General features: G+C 42.5%; 1 protein-coding gene and 1 long non-coding RNA gene across 3 annotated transcripts in view; one reads left to right on the top strand and one right to left on the bottom strand.

The window, feature by feature from the left end:
* Window positions 1-15: 15 nt before the first annotated feature.
* Window positions 16-9,455, top strand: LOC144327993 (uncharacterized). The gene is made up of 3 exons (XR_013393185.1): window positions 16-761; window positions 922-5,171; window positions 7,210-9,455. It is a non-coding gene; the product is annotated as an uncharacterized LOC144327993 (long non-coding RNA).
* NEURL1 (neuralized E3 ubiquitin protein ligase 1) overlaps window positions 6,077-26,641 on the bottom strand; it is a 132,182-nt gene continuing 111,617 nt past the window's right edge. For both annotated transcript variants that reach the window (XM_028730379.2, XM_028730380.2), the window contains exons 4-6: window positions 24,285-24,965; window positions 14,425-14,571; window positions 6,077-12,773 (exon numbers count right to left, since the gene is read on the bottom strand). In XM_028730379.2, coding sequence (XP_028586212.2) covers window positions 12,532-12,773; window positions 14,425-14,571; window positions 24,285-24,965 — 1,070 coding nt within the window. In that variant the 3' untranslated portion in view covers window positions 6,077-12,531. The remainder of the gene's footprint in view (window positions 12,774-14,424; window positions 14,572-24,284; window positions 24,966-26,641) is intronic.

Raw genomic sequence — 26,641 nt, 5'->3', positions numbered from 1 at the left:
ATATATATATATATATATATATATATATATATATATATATATATATATTTATGCCTGGTCTGACATTCTGGGTGCTTTTTGTGTTTTAGTGCATGAACATACATCACTGCTCTGTGTTTCATCTGTGTCTCCCATTATTGCCAAAATTTCAGATTCACTTATTGCTATATATGAATCTGTATCCTGAAGTTCGTAATCCGAAGCAGTAATGTTTTCTATATCAAGTAGTCTAGAGGTTCATGAAATGACTGGAGCTGGCATGACAGCATAGCCAAGTTGTGTTTTTAAGCTGGCTTTAATCCAAGTGGCTCTACTTCACTTAAACAGCCAATTGTTGATGAGAAATGAAAGATGGAGCCAGCTGGTGATCTCATTTTTGCAGCATTTTAAAACTTGCCATCTCAGCATTTTTGGTTTGGCAAAGCTTCACCTACACCTTTTGAGCCAGAACTTTATTGGGGATTGTGTGCAACAAGTTCTAACTGCAGCCTTTTACTATGCAAAAAGTTAACTGGAGAGTTGTTTATGAGTTTGAAATTTAGAGACTTGTACAGAAAACCAAAAGCAGGCAGCAAATTACTGTTTTGCCTGAAATCTAAAAAAAGAGTAATCAATAAAAAGGATTAAGGTTTCCTTTTTGCAAGAAACAGTCAGGACAGTGAAGCAGAATTTGAATGCCTTGTGATTGTTACCAATCTTCCAAGTAGTTGATACTGAGTATTGTTCCAATGACCCTCTTGAAATGGTTATTTAACATAAAGGTGAATCCAAAAAAATTTCCTTCCAGTAGCACCTTAAAGACCAACTAAGTTAGTTCTAGGTATGAGCTTTCGTGTGCATGCACACTTCTTCAAGGTGCTACTGGAAGGAATTTTTTTTGTTTTGACTATGGCAGACCAACACGGCTACCCATCTATAAAGGTGAATGTAATTGTCAAAAGTCTGAGAGAGTATGTTGGTGAGGAGATGATGTAGGATGTGTGGTTGGTTCTTGGGCTGTGTGATAGAGATGGGGAGTGGAGTTTGCTTTTGGTTTTGTTTGGCTTGTTTTTTCAGAAGGTTTATTATTATTGAAGTTGGATTGGTTACTGTTGGGAGAGCAAGTTGAAGATTGAATCTTTTTTTGTGGTTGGATTTGTTATAAGAAAGAATCCAGGAGGGAATCAAACTTTGGAGAAAGAGAAGATAAAGAGTCCTATGATAGATTTGGGTAGTCTTTGTCCATTTATTTTTCCTCTAGCTAAGCTTTTCAAACAGTTGAATGTTAAGTACTGTTAACAAAATATGGGGGGGGGGGGTTAGTCCACCCCTAGATGACCACTATTGTTAAAAGTTGCATGTGACCTTTAGTGGATCTCTAATAAATATGGAATAGAAAAAAGCAAAGATAAACAAAACTAGCTGTTGCATTTTACTGTTACTGTGCTCATTATCAAAGATGACATTGAGTTTATAGGAAGAATATTCCGGTAAATCTGTTTGCATAGTAAAATGGTTTCTGCAAAAGGATGTTGGCCACATTCACAAAAATCATTTGGGGCAAGTATTAGTTTTGCTTAAATCATCTCACAGCAGAGAACAACTATGGTGAAATTACCTTAGCTCACATCACCATTTCTTTAATAGTGACTGGGGAAACACAGTTAACCTTTAAAATATCACATTAGTAGTCTCTGTACAAAACAAACGCAACAAAGGTTGACACCTGTTTGATCTAACTTGGTCCCCTCTTAAACTGATTTTGGAATGTCCCAGCAATCAAATTCACAAGAGGAAACTAAAGGTTATATGCAGTAATTTACCTTCTTATAGTTAAACAAAAAAATCTATTTTTTGGTCAAGTAATTTTAAACAACAGTTGGCCTTTTCATGTAACCTGCGATAATGAATGAGAATTTGTGTGCTGGTTAGATTTTTGCCATTCCAAGTTTTCATTTCAAAACTTGAGGCCATGTTGCACTGTTGATGACCTTCTTGGCCATCATGGTTTCACCTTGTTTAAACAAAAGGTTTTGCCAGAATGAAAGCTTTGTGGAACAACCAAGTATGTGAATATTCAGTCTGGTGGCCACTGGGGTTAGTAAAGTGGCAGTCATGATGGCAGTGCAGTCAGAAGGTGGCCTGGTAGTCAAAGTCAGAGTCGTTTTATGATCACAACACATCTGATAATGATTTATGGTCCCACTCTTGAGATCTTCAAATTCTGAAATTCTACAGGTTTGTCTGTCTTTGTTATGTCAACTGGAGCTTCTGAAGTGTGATTTGGAAGAAGGTGTTGTACTGTTGCAGTTGTTACCAATGTAAATGTAGATCCATCCAGGTGGAGCATTTTATATCTCGGTATTATAAGGAGATTTTATGAGTTCTTGGCATTGGAATTTGAGAGGTGAGTGCTGCACTGGATTCTTGCATAGACTCATGGGGAAATGCTGTCAGATCAAATAGTTGTCATCTATATACTTGACTAAAAGATTTAAAGACTCTAAGGCATATAGCTCCATATTCCGTTTTTTCCCCCACCAACAACCATGTTCTATTAATGATTCTTGATAAACTGATCCCTAAATATAGAAACTAAATCTTTGTACATGTTTTGGCCCAACAGTCCTCTATTTTATGGCTCTCACTGCTATAGGCTCCTTGGGCTCACTTCAGTCTTGTTGGAATCTGTGTGCCTTAGATGATGGCATAGCAGAATGACCATGGAAGCAGCAGTTCCTTTTTTGAAATTCCATCTGGTCTGCCTTTGTACTAATATTAGGCTGAATCAGAACCCCTGACTAGGAAAATGTCCATGTGATGTGCAAGATTCTATACAGCGAAAACAGTTCTAAGTGTGTACAGCTTGTCAATATACAGTTGAGGCTCAAGTTTTCACTTTGGCTAATGATGCTTTTTATAAGCACCATGTGGGCAACATGCAAAGGGAGATGTGTTCTCCTAAAGATCCCTTACTATGTTCCAGAACATGTTGGGGCACAACTCTTCAGATCCTGTGAAGCAGCACAAAACAAGAGTTGTGCTCACCACTCTTAGCCATTGTGGAGCAGATATCCTTGGGACTACGCAGTGCTTACACTTGGAAGGGAATTGAGGAATATTGCCACTCTAAGCGCACTCTCATATGGGGACACATACTAGTTATTAGGTCAGAGGCTTTTTATGTTTGTTTTAGGGACTGCCAAGAGAGACTAGGCTGCAGCCTGTTTTACTCCCAGGTTTTTGCAATGTGAAACCACAATATAATATTCAATGTCTCAGGCAGAGAGGACTTGATAACTAACTGTACCTCACAGTCATCTCCCAGTTTACTCATTGCTTGGACCAAAGGTGGTGCTAATAATATGAACTTTAATTTTTATATTTATGTTATTGTTGTTGGGTTTTGAGTGTGTATGTGTTAAATCAATGATGCAAGTGTCCTGTTAAACTAAAAAGATCTTACCCAGGGCATCAGGCACTTCAAAAACCCACAAAATACCTTTGGGATTCAGACATTGTACATTTGGAGAAGGGTAAAAGATACTCTTATCTTCAAATGCTAGCAAATTGTAAGTTGTTGCTTTTTAAATTTCCATTTGTTTACATGGTCTCTTCTATGTCCTATGAAAAAATAATAAAGTTTTTGATCTTTTTAATTGTGTTCCAATTGTTGCTTAGTTTCTTTTTGTTGAGTTTGTATTTTATTATTGTATTGTAGTTCATAAAAAAATCATATGCCACATGATTTTAAGAAGAAGAAAGAAAAAGAAACCCCAAAGCAGTTAAAATTGGCGTCCCTGGAGTGTAGGCTTCAACAACCAACCTTTATTTCTGCCAACAGCTGAATATGCAGCTTTCTACTGTAGCTTCTTGTCTGCACAGCATATCTTGTCCTTCCTTGCAAGGACAACAGTGGTCCCTTATGGACAGAATGATCAGCATCCTCACAAAAATAAATTCCCAATGATCTTTTTTTTTAAAGAAGTAATAATAATAATAATAATAATAATAATTTTTTATTTATACCCCGCCCTCCCCAGCCAAGGCCGGGCTCAGAGCGGCTGAGTACTTACGTTGCTTGCTGTATCCATGAAACTAAAGGAGGTAAGGAAATAACAAATTATCATGGAGGTATAAATATGGAAAGGAAACTATTAAAGCAGAAAAGGTAGAAATCCTTAAACCAGTACACACTGGTTTTTAAGTAATTCAGGTAACTTCAGAACTCATGATTTAAGAATTGCCTTTTCTGGGTTGGAATGTGAAATGAGCAGAAGTAGAAAGAGGGGAAGCTGCTTTAGGCTCAAACAAGCCATTGTCCATTGGCTTCCCAGATTCCAGACAGGGCATTCCCAGCCCTACCTAGAAAGGCTGGCGATTGAACCTGTTCTGTTTTGCATGCAAAGCATGTTCCGCACCATTGACCTACAACCCTTCCTTTATTTGTAAGACTCCCATCAGTGTCTTACTGATTACTCCCATCAGTGAGTACTGTAATATGATTTGTAATACGTGATGGGCACTTGAGTTCAAGAGTGCTCTCTAAAAGTGCACAGTTGTGAATTCATTTGAATAGGTGCTGATAAACACAATGCACTTTTTGTAAAATATAAAGCTTTAGGGTAATATGTACTTCTTACACAGTCCTTGGTTTCTGGTATGCTTATGGGTGTCCCTTGCAACACATATTTTTGTGTGTGCAACCCTTAGTTTACCTCTTTGCCCTTCACTCTTCAGTGGTTGTAGAGGGCGCCAGTCACTAAACTAGCCACTAGGTGGTGGTGATGATCCATCACTAATGTTTCAGTCTCAGTTTCTCGCTAGCTTGGTTTCCCAGTCAGGCTATTTTCACAGGCTGCACTTAATTCCAGGAAGCATTCAGGGCACTGAATTTCAAAGAGGTCAAGTGGGTGGGTGTGTTTGTGCAAAAATTAAATGGCAGAGTTAAATCTACCCCGATCCTTAAAAGTATCCCAAGGAGAGCAGTCAGTCCTGGTGATTTCAGCATGTAGGATAAGAGCATAGCAGTAAATTTTCTAAATCAAGAGAAACTCTGAGGGGGTGTGTGGTCAGAAGGCACGTAATGCAGCAAAACTCTTGAAACTATGCAGGTCTGTAACTGACTGGTCAGTGCCTGGATGGAAGACCAGCTGGGAACTCCATGCTGCAGTGAGCTTCATGAGAGAAAGGTAGGTTCTAAATAACTCACAAAGGGTGCTGGGTTTCTGGTAGTACTTTCATAAACACAGGTGGTGGAGATGTGTTTGAGACCCTGGAGCAGGCTTGCTCAACCTAGTGTGTGACACTGCATCAGCCCTGACCATTGGCCATACTGACTGGCGCTGATGGGAGTCCAAAACAAGGCTGCCCTGGAGGATGCAGAGTACCTGCTAACCAAAGAAGAGGGGGAAATTATACCACCACAAAAACCGTAATGCCTCACCCATAAATAGCTGGCCATTTACCCATGAGGTATTGAAGGAAGTCAAATAATAATATTTTTTTATTTGTACCCCGCCCATCTGACTGGGTTGTCTGGATGGCTTCCAGCATATATAAAAAACTGGGTCATGAACACCACCTTCTACCTCTATGATTCCCAAGGAACTTGTGGTGGAAGGGCAGTTGAGCTGCTACAGAAAATAACTGGGATGTAGCTGCCCAGTTACTTCCTGTCCCTTTGGACCAAGAGGTTTCTCACTAAGAAATGTCATTCTGTGTGAAGGAATGTCTTGTTCATGCATGATTTGAAACAGTTTACCTAGCAGAAAAGGCCCTCCTGTGTTCAATAAGACAAGCTTCCAAGCTAAGTGCACTTAGGTTAGTGGCATTTGTTTCAATAAGTGGAAATAGATCCACATACTTCACTGACTCCTGTGCTCATTGACCATTGTATTGTGTCCCCCCCCCCAAAAAAAAATGTAAGCATCCCACACCAGCACCTCCATGGCATACCTAAATCAACTTTATTCACAATCACTGTTATCCAATTCTCACACTGAATGGAATAGTCTTTTTGTATATTGTGTGTATATATATATTTATATATATATATATATAAACAAAACACAAAATTTGTTTTTAAATAAAGCAATTAAAAGATAAAATTCTCATTTCCATGACATTGTATCACATGAATTCTGGATCCTGACACAAAAATACAGAGGAAAATGAAACCGATTGTGATAATGCTCCCATTGAAATGTTCTTCTGCATGAACTGCCTTGCACTTCTTTTTCAGCTTCTGTAAGCCGCCTCCATCTTTGGTCCTCAATAAATACATACATATCCCCACACTAACTGAGTGGAAGGAGAATGTTCTCCCTTTCACACTCCTCCTTCCCTTGATTCCATCTTCAGCCAGATTTCTGTATGCCCAAATACATTTTTGTGCACAGATTGGCCTTCAAGCTTTGAATTTGCATGTGCAAAAGGGTGCTGCTGTTAAGGGGGGAGGGGGGAGTACTGAATATCACTTTAGGTGGAAGGAGCTGGCTTAGGTACATGTGGACACAACCCTGAGCAAGTCAAAGCTGGCAGCAACGTGATTGATTTTCTCTTCAGCTGTTGTGTAAGGATTTGAATTGGGCCCTTGGCTTACCTGGATAAAAGAAACAGTTTGCCTCTGGCAATGAGTATGATTGACCTTAGTTATGTGCTCTTAGCACATGTTGGCAAAAGCTTTTGTTTTTAAATTAAAACTTTGCAGAAAGCCATATACCCCTTTAGCATGGACATCCACCCTCTTTCAGACACTTGTACAGTGTGGGGTTCTCTCTTGATTCACTTCAGTCCAGTTTCCCTTACTGGAGTGGAACCAACTTCTCTGGTTGCCAAAAAGCTAATGAGTGGGAATATTTTCAAGTCAAAACAAAAATATTTCCTTCCACCCACAGTCCAATTATTATGGTTTCAGAATGCAGCTCCTGCAAATTAGCAACACCTTAGGAACACATGTAATTTAGTTAACTTTGGTTTATCACAATCAATAACAGATTAGGCAAAAAAACAACAACTATTCTTTGTCATGGCAAACCCTTTATTAGGGACATAAATTGGATCCATTATTTGTTTTAATAGGCTGCGATGAAGGAAGCATTTTTTTAATTGATTTCAAAATATTCCTACCCATTAACATGGGGAGAATTAATTTTAAAAGTGGATAATATAAAGCAGCAGGCACTGCAATCTGAACAAGTTCCTTACCCCTACTCTGACGCTTCATAGGAATGACTCTGTAAGGAATACAGCATTTCAGCCAAGAGCCCATTCCAGCAGAAGCACAAAAGGAGATGGTAAGTACGGCTCACCTTTTAAAAGCCTTACATTCAGAGTTGTATGTGAACTTCCTCTCTACCAGTGACTGACATCTGCAGGCTCAGGGTTTTGTTTTCCCACAAGGGAAAATGGAATGAATAAATCCAGGCCTCATATTCCAAACAGGCTATTTGGGCAACCATAGAATTGTAGAGTTGGAAGAGACCACAAGGGTCATCTAGTCCAACCTCCTGCAATGCAGGAATCTTTTGCCCAAAGCGGGGCTTGAACACAAAGTTGATTACTCTAGCTCCCCACCTGAACAGCACGTGAATGAAGTCCGCTGTTGAACATGTGCATTTCTGGATTAGGACCCATCTATTCAGAAACTAATGACATTTAATTTACTAGGTCAGAGTGTGCAGTCATTTGAAACATGAATGAAAAATTAAATGAGCCTCATTTACTCATCTGTTTTTATAGTAAATGGGAATTTGAATGAAAATTAAACTAAAGTTCATACTCTGTTTTCAGCTACATTGCTTTAGAGGCATTGCTTTTGCATTGAAGGAGTCTATGCACAGTTCAGAGAAATGTCACAGTAAGGGGGAAAGAGAGAGACCAGTGAAAGCTGTGTTCAGTTCACAGAGCATCTAGCCTGTGCCTCGGCATGCTTCTAAGAACCTATAAAATGGGGACCCATTCAGTGGGTCTAATGCCCTGGGGAGGTAGTAGATTGCATACCAATTGGATAGAAAACATCCAAGTTAAAACAGAAAACTGCCTGGGTCTTCCACTGAAAGCAATGGGAAAACAAATAGAAAATTAAACAAAAGAAACATTAAAAGTGACAATGAACCGAAAAACAAAACTATTCCTCACACACCCCTAGGTGTTTAGAAATGTGTGCCATGTAATTTTACTAGCCACAATTGTTTGTAAAATAAGAAGTGTGCTCCCCACAGAAGTGATGCCAAAGGGATATTATTAAATGCATTTTCTAGAAAACATCTTTTCTAGAGGCAATATTTTTCTCATGCACAATAGCAGCATCAACTATACACAGCATTTTAATTATGAATTCATCATTTGAAGACATGTTACTAGTTTCTATGGCATAGTGTCCTAAAATATGAAGCCCTGGGCTCAAGTTTCCCAAAACACCTTCTAATATTAAAATACATTCTAGGGAAATGTGAAAACTGACTGGCAAAATCTGCCGAGCCTAGGAGATGTTTGTGTTGTTACAGTACTTTAAGCCTTTGGCTATCCTACCCCACTGTCTCTATTTTTAAAGAATTGCTTTCTCCCCCCATCCTTCTCATCTATCGATATGCCATCATAATAATAATAATAATATAAAATACATTAATTCATCTTTTGATATCTCCATTGCTATTGTGGATGCAACAATACAGAGCTTCACCTCTGATTTTAGATACTATGTGAAAGCAAGATATATAGCCACAAATACCTTGTTCCAAAGCCATATATATTCCTCATGTGGGGCTCCTGTCCCTACACTCTGTCTCAATCAGCTGAGTAGAGGCAGCAAATCTTTTATTGGGAAGGAAATACACATGCAGACCTACTTCCTCTCTTCAGATAACGGAGGGAACTATTCAGGGAAGAGGAGCTCCTGGATCACAAAGAACCAGAACCAGATCAAGGTGAATGTGTCTTGCGTGAAATATCCAGACAATGCTGGTCCTGTCTCTTCCCTATGTTACTGCATATTATGTATTGCCCCAACTGCTGAAACAAATGTTATCTCTCTCTTTTTATACTGTAGCTGTGGAGGAGACGGGATTTGATGGGAACCTTGCAGAATGAATGCAGCCTGTTTCTAGCCATGATTGTGCAAAAAGACTAACTCCAAAGTAAGTGGGCATATGACTACAGCCTCAGTTTGTAATTTTCTTATCTACTTATGGCCACTGGGCAGCTGTGGGGAACCTTCAAATGTTGCTGAGCTGTCATTCTGATCTTCCCTGACCCAGACTGGTCATGGTGGCTGTGGCTGATGGAAATTAAGCAACTTCTAAAGGGCCAAAGGTTCCCATCTCTGCTATAGGACATGAAAGGTAGTACCAGATGTTCTCTTCACACAACTTATACTGGAATAGATGCAATGAACTCAACGGAAGACAACACACACACACACACACACACACACACAGAGAGAGAGAGAGAGAGAGAGAGAGAGAGAGAGAGAATGGTCTTGTCAGATCCTGGTTCAAATGATCTTATGGTGCCACAGTAGGAAAGGGCTCCTGCCTTGAGGGGCATAAATTAACTTTCCATATCCTACTTGCCAAAGGCAGAGATAAATCATATGGTTGTCCCATCTACATCTGGTTCTCTTATGTCATGGCTATGGAGTTTGAGGCTTTGTGCTCATTTAAAAAAAATGCTTTGCAAGTGGTTGACACTGCAGAGGGCCAGATGCAAGTTACTAGTGGAATGGGAAGCTGTTTAGGGATTTGAGTGCAGTTAAGAGAGCACAGATGAGCACCTCGAGGTGGCAAGACAAAAAGCAAGTGGTTTTTGGTTGGGGGGAGTTAGGAAAAAATGCTAATTTATGTGGGCCAAGACTAGTGTGAGTGAGCAAACTCTTAGGAACTATAGCTTCTATTTTTGGTTTGTGACTAGGTGAGTCAGTTTTCCTTTATGCAAGGGATTGCTACAATCCATGTGCATTGTACAATATCCATTGCCTTGATAAGGGTCTACTTAGATTGACAACCAACAGCAAAGTGCTTGCTGGCTCCCAGCCAGTGAGGAGTTGGCTGTGTGCAAATATTCAAAGTGGCATTTGCAGTAACATTCCAGCAGTTGGATCCAGTTCATGCAATGGCAGCACATGACCAAGCCAGCATGGACGGAGGGCCAAACCAGGCAGGCTTTTCTTTTGAACACCACATGTGCAGGTGGTCATATGCCCAAACAGAGGCAATTTTAACTGAGGCCTTTTCTGCACATCCAGCAACATTTCAAGAGGTGTCATTGCTTAGTATTGCACATCACAATATCTTTACAGATCATGAGTCCTAGGGGCAAGTTGACTAGGAATGCCTGGATGGAGGGAAACCAGTTATCTATATTCTTTGGACCACACCTGCATGAGGCAGGTGTCAATGAGGTGGTTCAGCAGCCACTGTGCTGATCCCCGTAAACCAAGGATGGGGAACTTGTGCCTCTCCAGGTGATGCTGTACTACAGTTGCCAATATTTCTTTCCCTTGGCTATGCTCACTGGGATGTATGGAAGTTGAATGATCTCTAGGAAGCCACAATTTCCCCATCCCTATTGTAAACTGTGGATTAGCTAGGTCCAGCACAGGCTGAAGCACTCCCAAGTGTCAGACAGCAAGTACTAGAAGAATCAGTCCAGTCCAGGAATACTACCATGCTGGGTATACTTCAGACAAGAGTCTCCTAACTTTTTCCTTACAGGCAGCGGCTGCTAGGTGTTGCAGGGAACTGGGTCTTTTAGAAATGCTGTGCCCCAATCCTCTTGTGTGTTTTTTAAGGACATCTGTATTAAAGGGTTTTCTGCCTTCCCGATATGAGTTGGCCATCATTACATTTACAGCCTCAATGCTATACAGGCAACTCTCCATTTGCACAGGGGCTGCATCTGGCAGTGAAAAACGGCACACACACAACATGGGAATTGCCTGTACATTTAGCCTGGCGTGACTCTGATGAGGGCAAAACTTGTCCACTAAGGTGGTGAAGCAAAACACTTTTCATTGGGGGAAATGAAAATCTCAGACATCAGCAATCCACTGTCCCTTTCCGAATGTTTTCTTAATCTACCTCTTTCCTTACCTAACTGTTTCTGGTGTTCATATTAGGGAGCTGAGGCTGATGAACTGGGCTGCGGGTTTCTCCCAGCTGGGGTATTTGGTGGCATTTCAGAAGTAGTTAGCCCACTTGGTGCCAGGTGACGATAAGCTGCAGTTCCGAATGCATGTGGGATTTGTCAAATGGAACACAGAAGATAGTGGAGCTGCTGAAGAATGAGGCCTTGTTATTGTCCATCACAGCACAATCAGCTGCAGCAAGGCATGGAGGGAAACGCCAAGAATTCAGTCAAGCCAGGTAGATTCACAGTGCTGGGAGCAAGAAAGGCCAAAACAATTGTCCTTCACATGTTGGGAAGAATACTTTAAAAATCCTTCATAAAACCAAATAAACATTTTTTTAAAAACTAAGACAAACTGCTTCAGGTCTCTCTTTTTTCATGATAACAAAATAGATGCAGCTCTGTGTCACACATTCAGCTTGGCCAAAGGTTATTAAATTACCGATGCTTTTACTTTCCTTAAAAGCAGAGACAGATGTTCAGTGTCCTGATAAAAGGCCTTTGTGTGCCTTCTTCCTTATGGCTTCTAAAATGCACTCCATCATTTGCAGAAAACAGGTGTGAAGGCACCCCTGTTGGCCATTGAAAAAGCCTCCTGGTGCAATGCTTTAAAAAGAAGAAGGAAACCAGTGGGTTTGGGAAAGCAGCAGGGGGAAATGCTCATAAAGGATGCAGTGTCATGCTGTAGCACTATCAGCAGCTGCTTCCAAGGGCGGGGTGAACAGACTGGAGTGGAAAGGAAGAGAGCATTTATAGAAAGTAGAACTTGAAGACTGTCAGTTAACAGTGAGACTCCCGTGTTCAGTACAGTACAAGAAGAAGCACCCAAAGATCACCTTCCTTAGCACCAGCATACACCACATTCGCTTGGGATCTAGCTGCCACTGATGTGCATTTGTGGCCACTAGGAAAGCTGGCAGAGGCAGTTCCTTCCCATCAGAATAGACACTTGCAAGAGATATTTCTATGGGGGGAGGCCATCTTGCTCTGGCAAGTGGTTTCGTGCTCACATGGCTTGTTCTTTTTCTACTCCACTTAAACGTCCAAAAGGTTGAATTCATTCACATAATGAAACTGCTAACATACCCAAGAAAATCTGATTATTCTGCATCATTTCATCCTTGCAGGAAGGTGGGTGAATGGAGCCAGAGCTAGGGAGAGAGGAATAATGCAATTCAACCTTTCTTGACGGATGCACATCAGATTGTTGTCAGTAGCTCTCTGCTAGATGCCAAGGAAGGAAGGAAATGTTTAGACCTCAAATTTCTGGGATTTGCCCACATGTAGCAACATTCAGAGTTAGTTGCAGAGGGAAGGATGGGAATTTTGGCAAGCTGGACAGCCCCTCCCCACCCTGTTCTGTTGAGTTGTCATAAGAGAGCATGTCCCCTGCTGCCCCTACCCTTTTCCTGCCATGCTGCTCTAGGTGCTGCGATAGGTCTTGATGATGTCCTTGATGGCACGTCTGCAGATAGGACAACAGGCATTGGCCATCTTCTTGAGTTTGAGCCCGCAGGTGTAGCACAGACACATATGTCCACAGGAGTAAATCACGGTATCCACCATGTTCTCATAGCAGATGGTGCACTCGTCATTCCAGGACCCTGAGATGGAGGGGGAAAGGGGGGACTCTGGCATGCTGACGGGAGAGTTTGGAGCTGTGCCTGCAATACAAGAAATGCTGTCACTCTTTTTATACGTCGTCATCTCTACCCAGGGATATCAAAAACAAGATTGCTGGTCCAACATATCATATTCTAGAGGTTGACAATGAGAGAACATCACCCCACACCCCAATTCTGTAACTCCCAGATGCATCTGTCTGACCACTATCAGGATGGCCAGTACTGTGCCAGATGGACCATTCATGGGTTCCAATATGTCACTCAATGTACTCAATTTCCTGCAGAGGTCAAGATTATCCCTCCCCCCCTTGCAGTTTCTACTAAAATGTGATGGCCAGCCACGACTCGACAGGATGCTGGAATACCAGTACAGAAGCGCAATAAGGACTTCAGAACGTGGCATCCTCGCCCTACTGCTAGTACATTTCCCTGGCTCCTGTAGTCTTTTCATCCATCCACCTCTCGGTCAGCGTCAAATATATTCCAAAGTCACCGTTGGCTTGGATCTTGGCAGCAAAATCCATTTGTGCCAAAGAAAGAGGTGTACACAAATTAGTGCAATATAGTCTAGTCTCAGAGTCTGGGGGTTTGTTGGGCATATAAATTGGATTTGAATGTGTGACCTGCACACAAACATGCAATAGCAGAAGTGTTACTTTTCTCCCATAAGTGAATTTGGTTCTCTGTCCGTGTCTGTAAGAACAGAAGTACAAAACTGCATCTCCACACAACTGTCTCATTGGTCTGTTGGGGTGGAGGGTATCTCTGCAAAGTGATGGACACTGGGCATTGATAAATTTCTAGAGAACAATAATTTGCCACAAGGCCACTTCTAAAGCCCCCTACATCCATTATCTGTGTGAAAGTATCATCCTGCGCCTGCAGAGGAGTAGAAACAGGCTCCGGACCTGCCTCTGGCCTTGGGCATGTGGCCCAGCCCTACTTACAGATGTCAATGTGGTTGGTGTAGTTGTCTGCAAGGAAGAAGCAGCTGCACATTTATAGGGCTTGACACAATCCAAACACCTGCTTGCCAGTGTCCCGAGTGCACGGAAGCCTAAGCACAAGCTTAGTGTAAGTCAGGCCTTGTTTATGTGCAAGGGATAAACAGCGGCAGGCAGTGTGTCTGATCATTGGGGTCCACTCATCAAAATTCAAGTACAAACATAAGAAAAGCCTCCTGGATCAGTCCAGCATCCTGTTCTCACGGTGGCCACCCAGATGCCTGTGGGAAACCCTTCCTTCCTGCAGTTTCCCACAACTGGTATTCCAGAAACATTACTGCTGCCAACTGTGGAGGAAGAACCAACATGGCTTGCATCGAGATTTGTGTCTCAACTAAAGCATCCACGACAGATGGCCATCCAACCTCTCCAAGGAAGGAGAGTCCACCACCACCTGAGAGAATCCATTCCACTGTTGAACAGCTTTCTCGGAAGCTTACCAAATTATATTAGAACAACATAATATCACCAATACAGCACCATTATAAAATCTAAAATCACTTTTAAAACAAAGAAAAGAGGAGAGGAATTTTGCAATGGCAAATGAGCAGAGATTGAAGCCTGCCCCAAAGTGCAGCTCCTGCACTTCTTGGGGCAGGAAAGGAAAACGAATTTAGGAAGGGCTCTGACGAGATGCAGTAATTGAGGCTGGAAGGGGTATAGTTTGGTTCTGTAAAAGTACTTACCACTGAGTGAGCTGCCAAGTGGGCCAGATCCACATGTACTCAGGATAGGATCAGAAATGCCACTGCAGAGGACGGAGGGAGAGTTTGGAGATGAGGTGGGTGAGCTGGGTGCAGAGGGGCCCAGTCGCTCAGCCAGGAGAGTAGAACCTGCAGAAGGAAGTGAAATGCTGGTATAGTTTCAGTTGTTTACTGAGAGGTAGTGTGACATAGTGATCGGAGAGGCCCAGGTTCAAATCCCTGCCACAACAACTCACTGATTGTTTCTGGAGCAGTCACTCTCTCTCCCAGCCTATCCTACCTCACAGGGTTGTTATTATTAGGAGAAAGTGGGAGGAAGAGAACCATCTATAGGTCACCAACCTTTTTGGACTAGTGGGCACATTTTGAAAGTTTAGAGAGTGCTGGGAGCGCCAGCCATAAAATGGCTACTCCAGGGATGGAACGTAGCATAATATAAAATTCAAGAGACAACCAGCCCTGACAACCTTATGCTTACCATGGGAAGATAGCTATGTCCTGCTGGTCATGGCTATGGAAATCACACAATACTTAGACGCACACAGAAAGAGAGAGAGAAACCCACACTGAGGCTGTCGCTGTCTTAACAGCAACAGGGGGCATTCCTCAGTACAGTGGTACCTCAGGTTACATACGCTTCAGGTTACATACACTTCAGGTTACAGACTCCGCTAACCCAGAAATAGTGCTTCAGGTTAAGAACTTTGCTTCAGGATGAGAACAGAAATCGTGCTCCGGCGGCGCGGCGGCAGCAGGAGGCCCCATTAGCTAAAGTGGTGCTTCAGGTTAAGAACAGTTTTAGGTTAAGAACGGACCTCCGGAATGAATTAAGTACTTAACCCGAGGTACCACTGTATCAGGAAAAAATACACAAGGTCACCACACTACACTGACTCTCATTTCACAAAAATTGCTCAGAAAGTATTTGCACTTTTTATCTTACAACTTTCTTTCTGGGAGGGCAAGAGCCTTAGTTATTATTTTCCTGAAAGCTCAGAGTATTGGTCACCTGCCCAGGGGCACCAGTGAAAGCCTTCCTGGGCACCATGGAACCTGTGGGCACACGGGTGGCAACCCTGACCTACACAGAGAAAGAAGTGGGTTATAATTAAACCAACACATTATACATATAAAATAGTAAGATTTGGCATTGACATTAGCTAGTTAGCAATTCTGGGCAAGAGCCTGGAATCCTAACTAGGGATTTGAACTGCTGGCACCATTGTTATTTGGTAAGATACCCACCCATGCTGCTTCGCACAGCTCCTTTTTTGGCTACCAAGAAGCCCCTGTGGCTGGGACGAGGGGGTTGGTGGAACTGCAAGTATTGAGATGCGTGTTATTCTAGATATCTGAGCTGTGGAGTGAGAAATAGCTGTCATACCCAAGGCTCAGAAGACCAGAGGTTTGCGTCAAAACACCCTGCGAACAGTATCTGCATTCTGTTTGCTCTAAACACATCAATCACACATTGTGCTTCTGTTGCCCAGCACTCACTTATTTCTGTTTACATGGAAACAATCGCCATGACACAAGCCTCACGTAATTGCATACTTTTAAAAAAAAAAGTCAAATGAACAGAATGAGCATGGCATCAGGTGTGACGAAGAAACAGTGACAAAGAGAGAAGGCTCCAAAGCAGTGGCAGAGTGTATGTTCTGTGCGCAGAAAGACTCAAATTCAGTCCCTGGTATCTGCAGTTTAAAAGGATCAGGTAAAAGGTAACGCAAAGAAGATCTCTGTCAGTGACCCTTCAACGCCGTTGACAGGCAGAATAAATAGGTAATGCTGGACCAGATGCGCAGGTATAAGGCAGCTTCCTGTGTTTCTAAAGAACAGTTTTTGCCTCCATCTCAGCAAGGAGATGCACAGGCTAATGTCCTTGCAACAGGAGCTTAGCCATCTAAGATGTGAGTGTTAAACTGGAACATAAAGAGGCATCATGGGGTAAATTTATACCAGGTGCAGATGACCTTCTCTACAGAACCCCTGGGAGTTAAGATCAGCAGAGGGTCCCTCTTAGTTGTTCCAGAGGTTTATGGGGTGTGTAGCAGCCCAAGAAGACATTCTCAGTGGCCGCCCCTAAACTGTGGACCTCTGCCCCCACAGAGGCATATCTGCTGTCTTCATTATACAACTTTTGGTGAATGCTGAAGAGGCACCTCTTTACCCTGGCTTTTGACGCCTGAGATGTATATTTTTAGGACCCACCTTGTTTCTATGATTGCAAGTTGATTTACACTGTTTCTAACATTGTGTTTTAATTGTAGCCCACCCTGGGACTTTAGGGTGAATGCAGGAAATTAATATTATTATTATTATTATTATTATTATTATTATTATTAATAATAATAATACATCACTATGGTGGAACAAATCCCATACTCATTCGAATTCTCCTTTTTACATTCATTTTAAAGGAAAAGAGGCATCTCAAAAGTCTGGGCTTGGCAATCCTAACAGAGAACTGAAAGCAGCAGTCCCAAATCCATTCCTGAACCCTATTTTATAGGGCAGGGGAGGCAACGGGGTCCAAGCTGTGCTCCAACATTTGTTCTTTGGAAACAAACCTTATGACAGTATTAGGCTTTATGGTAACTGTTTCCGCTCTTTGCCATTGCTGGTTTAGCAATCTGCTATGTTGATTTTGCCATTTTTAAGGGGATATAAATGGCAATAAAATAAGTAATGCTTCCCATGTAACACTGCAAAATGCCAAGGTCATTGAGGACAACGTTCTGAGGAAAGGCAGCTGTTTCTAATGGACCGTTACTCAATGTCAGATTTTGGCTAATCATGGCAGAATCCTTGGCTATTTTGTTCTGGCAGCCAATGCAGTTCTGCTGTGTGTGTGTGTGTGTGTGTGTGTGTGTGTGTGTGTGTGTGTGTACTGATTAGCATTAAGTTCAGTAAAGTGGGTGGGCAGGATGGGCAGAGAGGAAGGGGGGAGTGATAGCTTCTGGCTCAAAAGCTGAGCAGGGCTGACCATTCCCAACCAAGTTCACAGGCAGATTTTGTTTTCATTGGAAGGCAATTGTTGATCTCCATTAGAAAATACTACAGTGGTACCTCTGGATGTGAACGGGATCCGTTCCGGAGCCCCGTTCGCATCCTGAAGCGAAAGCAACCCGTGTCTGCGCAGGTCACGATTCGCCACTTCCGCGCATGCGTGTGACGTCATTTTGAGCGACTGCACATGAGTGAGCGGCAAAACCCGGAAGTAACACGCTCCATTACTTCTGGGTCGCTGCGGAGCATAACCTGAAAACGCTCAACCTGAAGGTATGACTGTAATTCCATGAATCCTGTATTTCTTTCTGTGTAGAAAGAAAACTGCCCCATCCATACAACCTGATCAAAATGGCTTGATAGACCAGGCATAGGCAAACTCAGCCCTCCAGATGTTTTGGGACTACAATTCCCATCATCACTGACCACTGGTCCTGTTAGCTAGTCCCAAGACATCTGGAGGGCCGAGTTTGCCTATGCCTGTGATAGACAATGCTTTAATGTCAGAGCAACCATTCATGGCTACCTCCCACTGAGCTACAGTCATTATCCAAGGGTCTAGAACAGGCCTGAAATTTCACTGAGCCCTTGTAGGCACCCAAGCTCAACATGTCTGACAGCACTCCACAGAAAGGGGTCACTTCAAACAGATTTTTAAAATCTGTTTTAGAGGCCACACACATGGGACAGCATCCTAGCAACCCTCTGGAGGGCGGCTCTAAGATGCTAGCGCACACCTTATCATAAGTAATTCAGTAGGGAGCAGTGTTTTTGCCTACCGATTTTCACAGCAAAGGCCATCAAATACGCAGTGCAGCCCCATTATGGCTCCACACTGCAAAAGATCCCCACTTTTCAAGTCTGGTGGCCCTCCAGTACAGTGTTGTTGTTTTAACCAGGCTCTTCAGTGCATTGAAGGTTTTGCCATGTGCACGAGAGGCCCATCAATGCAGTACTTTCTTGAAGGTGCCTAGAGCAAAATGTGGAAGCCACTCTGACTACCACAATTCATAATGCGTCGGGTGGGGAGGTACAACACAGGAGGCCACTGACCCATGTGGTTCAGCATTGTTGACACTGAGTGGCAGCAGTTCTCCAGGGGCTCAGACAAAGATATTTTCCAGAGCTACCTACAGATGCCAGGGATTGAACCAGAGACTTCTTGCATGAAAAGTAGGTGCCCTACTACGAAAACAATGGGACAGTATGGTCAGCTCAGGGCCATCTGTGGTGCTGCAGTTCCTTCTTTTCTCTGAGCATCCCGCTTACTGCTTCCAAGAAACTTGAGGCTTTCTTAGATGTTCTAGAGTTTCTTCTCAACCACCACTATTATCAGTGTCATGGGATGGTCTGCTGCAGCCCTGTGCATAACCCTGTGTAAACAGGCCTGTTTGCACCAGTGACTGCTATCTGAATGTTCCTGGAGGCAGCCTACCCCACACCCATTCCTCCAAACTGTTCAAATGAAGGGAATTGTATTGTATATTGTAAACACCCTAGCAAGAGAACAGATCTCATATACACACAACAAAGAGAGAGACATTAAACAGCAGCCAAGAAGTATACAAAACAAAAGGCTTCCTCTCATATTTTTGACCTAAATGAGGCTCTATACGCAGGGAGCAGCATGGGTTATATGTCCGTGCATCAGAGAAATACCATTTTGTCTATCTTGCGGCGACGGCAGCAGCAGGAATGCTGGGCAGCTTCACACAGTGGAATCAAGGAGACTCCATTTTAATTCCCCATAATGTTCCCAATGTACTGTAGCTTCATGGCATTCTGGGAAATTAAAATGGCAGCCCATTTCCCCTAAAAAGGGGGAAATTCTAGCAAATGAACATGGTGATTCCCAGATCCAGGACGGGCCTCAGTGGTGAGTTTTGTCAGGTTGCAAGGGCAAACCACGCCCACATTTCCCAAAGGAAACTGCTGATTCTGCCCCACACCCATACCAGAAAGGGACTCTAGCATGGAGGGTAGCAGGGCTTTAATCTTTTGCCTCTCATTATGGTCCTGATCTAGCATTCATGAAAAAATGGCGTTCAGTGGCAGCTGTGATTGCCACTGCTGCCAGGAACATACTTCCTAGACTCTGCTGAGATTCAGTTAGAGATGTACTGTACTCATTCATACACATGGAGTCAAAGTGCTTGTTCACATTTTCAAATATTTTATATACACAAAGAGCTGGAACCCATGCTCCAGGCTGATTGCTCAGAGAGATGTTAAGCTGCCAAGATGGCAGAACTTATGATGGCCAAGAAGGTGCAAGTAATATTTTTAGAGCACTGAGGCATCTGTGCTCTCAGTCCAAATAGGTATGTTTCTTCTCCAGGGTGGAACTCTGGGAGGAAACGTGGAAAACACCCACCCACCCACCCACACACACACACCAGGTCTGCAAGCTTGAATAAGAACTTGGCTATGCACAGTACAAGTCCACTCTCACAAAAAATCTCCACCCAGCCCTCCATCCTTGGATTAGCTTTGCGCTTTGAGAAAGTTAATAAGGGATGAATGAATGGCTAAAAGCATGAGGTTTGAACAATGATTTTTTCAATGCAAAAGGTGTAAACCTGCTGACAGCACAAGGAAGGGGCTAGATTGGTTGCTGAGACAGCATTCAGTCCACTGGTACAGTGGCAAGGCCAGGTTCACTGGGATGCACTGTGTGAGCTATCTTTATCTGATTATGGTTAGCATTAATGTATGAATAACCTTTCACATAAGTCTCAAAAGTGGGGATAAAACATTGCCCTGCAGAATCCCATAGCATAACTGTCAGGGGGCTAACAAGCACTTTCCCAATGCTCAGCCCCATAGGTAAAATTAGAACACAACCTGTTCTTAATATATTCCCTCTTCTCTTGCATCCTTTGGGGCAATACTGCCTCCAGTACGCATGCTTACTTACCGTATTTTTCGCCCTATAGGACGCACTTTTTCCCCTCCAAAAATGAAGGGGAAATGTGTGTGCATCCTATGGGGCGAATGCAGGCTTCGCGCAGCTCTCCGCAAGCCACGGGAGCCCGGCGCCCGGCTCCTGCAACTTGCGGAGAGTTGCCTGCATGCTGAAGCCTGGGCGCGCTGAGCTCAGCGCATCCAGGCTTCGCGCAGTTCTCAGCAAGCAGTCGGAGCCGGCGCTGGGCTCCCACGGCTTGCAGAGAGCTGCCTGTTCTGGGGGCTGGGGTTGGGGGAAGCTCGGGCTTCCCCCGCCCCAGCCCCGCGCCTGGGGGGGAAATAATGTTTTCCCCTTTATTTCCCCCCCAAAAAACTAGGTGCGCCTTTTGGGACGGTGTGTCCTATAGGGCGAAAAATACGGTATGTGCTTGTCAACAGGGCCGGCCTGCCCATGAGGTATGCTGAGGCAGCTGCTTCAGATGGCCAAAGTTCATGAATAAACGTAGTTAAATGGCCATTCTCCTGCATTGCTGTTGTGGCAACAGCCTCTAATGTCTAGGCATCAACACTTGCAGCAAACATCAGCTCATACTCATTTCGTTTTCTTGGCTTTATGGGTAGCAGACAGATATGTACAAATGTCTGCCTGAATAGCATTCCTTCCAGACTCACTCAACTTGGGACATTTTTGCCTACAGACAATATTCAACTAAATCAAAGTGCTAGTGCACGGATTAGCTCAAGCAGAATGGGACTTTCCCCTCATCTCACCCCACATGCACACTATGCTATCCATGAATCTCCTCTTAAGGTTAAGGGAGCCCCCAGAACAGATAAAGGGGGGCATGGGAGGAGGCGAGGGGGGTGACATTCTGTTGTGCAAGGAGAAATCCTTGCACTAATAGAACATCCACCTTAGGTCAAAACAAACCCAAGGAGGTTGAGACAGCCAGCAGATCAGGATGGACTAGCACTTTGCTCAGAGTTATTTTACTCCCACTAATTCACTAAAAGCACACCACAAAGTTTGATGCTTTAAAATTTACTGCAGATTTTGCTGGAAGCATCAACCTGCTTGTTACCAGGAAATTTAGTCCATTTTGTCACTTACACATATGCAGAAAAATCTAACCCATTCCAGCATTTGTGCAAGAAATGGGGAAGCTTTAGCTGCCATGAACAGGCACATCAAAATTCAGAGAGGATGATAAACTATCTTGTTTCCAATTTATTCGATATACCCAGGCAAAGGCATAAGGGAGCTAATATATAATTATTACTAACATCCCATTTCATCCAGAGCTGTTTTATTATTCTGATGGAGAAGACAATTAATTTGCAGTCTCACAGAAGGGGAGAACATAAAGTTTATGCCTGGTGTGTAAGTCCCTTGACTATAACTTCATATCATTTTTGTTTGTCAAACTCAATCTGTTAATTTTTGCTTTCTCTTCATTTCCAATTTTTTCAAGCTTAAGTTCAGTTCTTTACATTACCACATAAGTGGAATATACACTTTTTAAATATTGCCTACTGTATACATTTTTTTGCAAGCAATTTCCCCTAATATTATCTAGTGGAAAAGAACAACACAATCAGGATCAGAAGGGAGAGAGTGGCAAAGAAAAATGACACCTCTGGAACAGATAAGATGTTGCAGGGATTGAGTCCTAATACGATTTCTCTGCCGTCTGGGGATTGGCAATCTGTGGCCCACCACATGTTGCTGGACTCGAGCTCCCAGCACCCTCAGCCAGAATAGCCAATTGTCAGGGATGGTGACCGCATCTGGAGGACCACAGGTTGTTAATCCCCACTTTAGTTATTTCAATGCCACTGACTACTAACGTTTCCACGGGTGATGCCTAAACTCATTTCTGAATAGAAAAAGCATAGTTCTCCAATCAATTTAGAAGCAGCAACTCTTTTACATTCTATCCTTTACTAGCAATATTCACAAGTGACATTCCAGATGAAAAGGCATTCTTAGCATAATTTAAGAAAACACATTGAGAAGGAAATGGAAAGCCAGCCCTAAGCCTCTTCACACTGCATGTTTCTCCTCAAGGAAGGCTCCCCATCTCCACAGAAATTGTAAAGGGGCAGATTCCAATTTGCACTAATTTCACTTTTAAATGATGCTAAAAATGAAGATTTGCTCAGGATACTATGTAATGTCAGTGCACAGCCCTTTAGCACGTGATGATTAAACCCCCTCGAGAAATGCTTGCTAATCATTTACATTACTAATGTATACTTAGCTTACAAGAGAAGAAAAATAAAAATAAAATTGAGCCTGATGGAATGGCTCACACAGCATTTAACACAGCTAATGCCTTTCTAAGATGCACTTAAGGCATTTTTTTAAATAAAAAAAATGTTTTTAGACATATACCAGAAACCCCAAAGCTGCTGCTTCCAAACATATTTCTATTAAAACACTAAAGTGCTGTCTGCCCTGCAGTTTTCTGAATACTTTAGGCAGTGATGTGCCTCAGATGATCTGCCTGCTACATTTCTGCCTATTTAATGAGTCCATTTTCCTAAACACAAAATTAAATACATGGCTCACAAAACTTGGGGGCACCCCAGAACAAATGCTACATAAAGGAAGAGACCCATTAGGCACATTTATGTGCAATCATTGTCTGCATTTGCCAAACTTCTCTTGTGGTGTATTCATTTTACCATAAGTTGCTGGTTAATAGCATTTTTCCAAGATAACACAATTGTTGCAAGTCTTTAGAAGGGTGGTTGGTTTTTTTAAGGAATGAGGCTGCTTCTGTGATGAACACAACTACACAGGTGTCACCTTCTCATAATTGATCTGTGGCATAAAAACTCACTATTACTGAGGTATCTCAGCCGTATCAAAATGCATGCATTCATTCATGTAGACCCCGAAATCTGGTGAATCTCCTCAAAATCCCAGAACTACTTTAGGAAAAGGGATATGACACTACCAAGGATACTCCCTCCTTTTGCAGAAAAATGGCCCACCATTTCATGAACACTTTTCCTTTTCTTATTAACTCATTTTTTAAAAGGCTCTTTAAAAGCTGTGTGCTCTACTTCTACAGTGCTGAGGAGCACATTTCCCTTGGTGACTTAATGATATTTTTTCTAAGTAGTATATACACTGTCTAAATCATTAACATCATCACAACATGCCATTCACAGTTCCCAAAATGCAAGTTTGCTTGTTAGCTCTGTTCTTTTTTGGCATAAAATTATTGTTTGGGAGAAGCTATAAAGCAGTAAGGACTAGATTTCTCAGAGCAAATAACTACTTTCTGGAATTCAAGTCATATTAGACAAACATTGGTAACAAGCCATAAGAATGAACACTCATAATAGTATGTCTATGTAATACATTAAACTGCGTGGCTGGATTCTTAACTTCACATTTTATAGCAACATAAGGAAATGTTAGGCTGTTTACTTCAAATGCTATCACCCTTACAAGCCTTGCTCATGTACTATAGCACAGTGTACCTCAATGATAAATGTGTGAGATTTTAATGTTATAAAGCCATTTGCTTATTTTCTTTTTTTGCTGAAATGCTGGCTGCACATGCTGTTTAAGTGAAGCCAGTCTGTTCAATTTTGTGGGTAATAGGGAAAAAAGAGAAGGCGAGTGTCTCCATAACCCCCAATAAATAAAAATTACTTACCCTTTTTGCCATTGGAAAGTCACCACTGGCAGTCTTGATGAGATGCCCTAGCTGGAACTGCAGGTATTGAGAAGCAACCCTGCTTTCTCCATTCTCTCACCTCCAACATCCAGTGCAAACAAGACAGGACTTGCCACAGAACCTACTTTGCCTTTTCTTTGCTCACCCCAGTGCTATATTCTAGTGCTACCACTCGCCCACTCAGCCCAATCCACCCACTTACGTAACACTGCATGTGGAAAGAGGCACACATACCCAGGACTCGGATTTGCATGACTGCTCCATGTAAACCAAAGAACATCCACAGTGGCTGGGAACAGTCCACGCACACCTGCATGCCGGCGTTTGCTCCATTGTGGCTCAAGTGCAGTTCGCCTTCTGAATTCACCATGAATCCCAAAATGTCTCCACTCTGGAGAGGCACCAGCACCCTACAAACTGCCCAGAACTCTTTCCGGTCAACCAAAGACTCTGGATTATAAGGAAGGTCGCTGGGCCTCAGGGTGCTAGGATCGCAAGTGGTCACCCCGTAAGAGAGTGTCCCAGTACGTGAAGTGTTGGATTTATTAATCTTGACAAATATGGTCTCATTGATTCTAAGGGGCCTGCTGGTGAAAACCAAAGTTCTCTCTTCTCGAGCATGCTCCAGGCGAGCCACTGTCTGGTCATCCAGGATTTTAATATGGGCTCCCCTGAGCTGATGGAAACGGAGGTCACTTTCAAGCTGGGATGGGAGGAGGTGGGAATGTTGAGAGTTGAGGGAATTCTGTGGAATGGGACACATGGCAGCCATGACATGGAAGTTCTCCTCCTGGAGGTTGAGGTCGCAAAGGCTCACAGACAGACGGGTGTCCTCAGTCTCCCTGCGTAGTGAAGGCCGCCGGATAGCCGTGAAGGATCTTGGACGGAGACAATCTGGAGCAATCATTTCACTGTCTGAAAATCAGAACAAGAGAGGGAAGAGATCACCTGAGGATAATGTGAACGTCTAGTTTACATTATCAGTTCCTCTATGAGCAATGCAAGCTTTTGCTGTGACCAATGTGTTTCCCCTTCTACATGATAAAACAGTCAGATCAGTCCATTTTCCAGTGAAATCATCTCTGTAAACATTTCAAGTACCATTTCAGGCAGATTCTCTCTGAGTCAGTATCAGATATTGAGGGTGGGGGGCAACACTTGGAAAAGTGAATCAGATAGTATATAAGCAGGATCCATCAAGAAACCACTGGCAGATTGCTGGAGAGCCCTGAAAAGTTACACTCTGTCGACATCTAGAATACGTTTCATGGTAAAAATGAAAAGGACAGCTGAGCAGGTATTTGTCTTTAACGTTTTAGAAAGAGGAGGGTGAATCCACAGCTATGCTTGTCCAAACACATTCCCTTTCTTTCCAGCTGAGTGGGGAAAGTGGAGTTATGCCATATAAAAGGATAACTGGTTCACACAAAGTGGTCTTGCAAATGCATATCCAAGATGAGAATAATGGCTCTAGCTCCACTCAGAAGTTGTGAGAAATGCCTAGTTTACTGGTGACTGTTTACAATGTTGATGTACTCTTAAATTTACTGCTGTCCTTAGGATGAAATCCTATACTACCTGGGAGTAAATTCCATGGCACTCAATGCAACTTCTGGGGACATAGGGTTGGATCTAGACTTGATCTCACTTAAGGGTAGAACTACTGAAATCAATGAGGGAATTTAGTCATGGCTTACTTAATTCCAACTGATTTTAATAGGTCTACTCTAAGCAGGAATAAGTTGTAGTCCAACCCAGTTTTTTAAATAGTATTTTACTGTATTTTTATTATAGTTTTATGTTTTTGTTATCAGTTCCATTTGGGTGCCACTGTGGCAGAGAACACAACTCATTAATTTAAAAAAAGAAATGAATAAACATTTCAAATTCATTCATTCAGCAAAACTGAGTTAAGATTAGTACAACAGAAAGTACTGGAGTGGGACTCAGTTGTGGCTAATATAAATCTCACTGACTCCAATAAGACAGTCATGATGAACGTCAAATGTTATGTGCTCTGTGTTTCCCCCCTCAATATACTTTAGACTGTATTTGTTCTACAGTTTAGTACAGAGGATAGTGAGGTTGGATCAGTATTTTATCTGGATTTCAGGTAAAGTTTCTCATGCATTTTATCTACTTTTTATTTTTATTTTATCTTGTCATATTTTCAAAAGTAACAGAAAGCAGACAGCAAATCAGGAAAAACTAAATCATCACCATAATCCCATATTAGCACAGTAAAAACAACAACAAAAAGCACTACACACAGAATGCAATGAAGAACCTTAAAAACTCTTTTTAAAAAAGAAAATCATGGAAATGTTTTTTGAACAGACCATTTAAAATAACTCAGTTTTTTACTAGCTTTCTAAAACAATAAAAAGATAGAGCCTGGCAAATATTATATAGTCAATGGGATGCTCTCCTGAAGTTGTTGGATACCTTCCACCAGCCAATGGCCAGGTATGATGGAAAGTGCTGTCCAATAACATACAGAGGGACCTTTTCAGCCACAAGCAGAATTGCAATTGACATTCCACACCTTCAGGAGTACTTTTTCTATGTATACAATCTGCTAGGTTTTATGT

The sequence above is a fragment of the Podarcis muralis genome, chromosome 6 (assembly GCF_964188315.1).
Source record: "Podarcis muralis chromosome 6, rPodMur119.hap1.1, whole genome shotgun sequence".
Taxonomy (NCBI): Eukaryota; Metazoa; Chordata; class Lepidosauria; order Squamata; family Lacertidae; genus Podarcis; species Podarcis muralis.
This window is presented reverse-complemented; position numbering and strand designations above follow the sequence as displayed.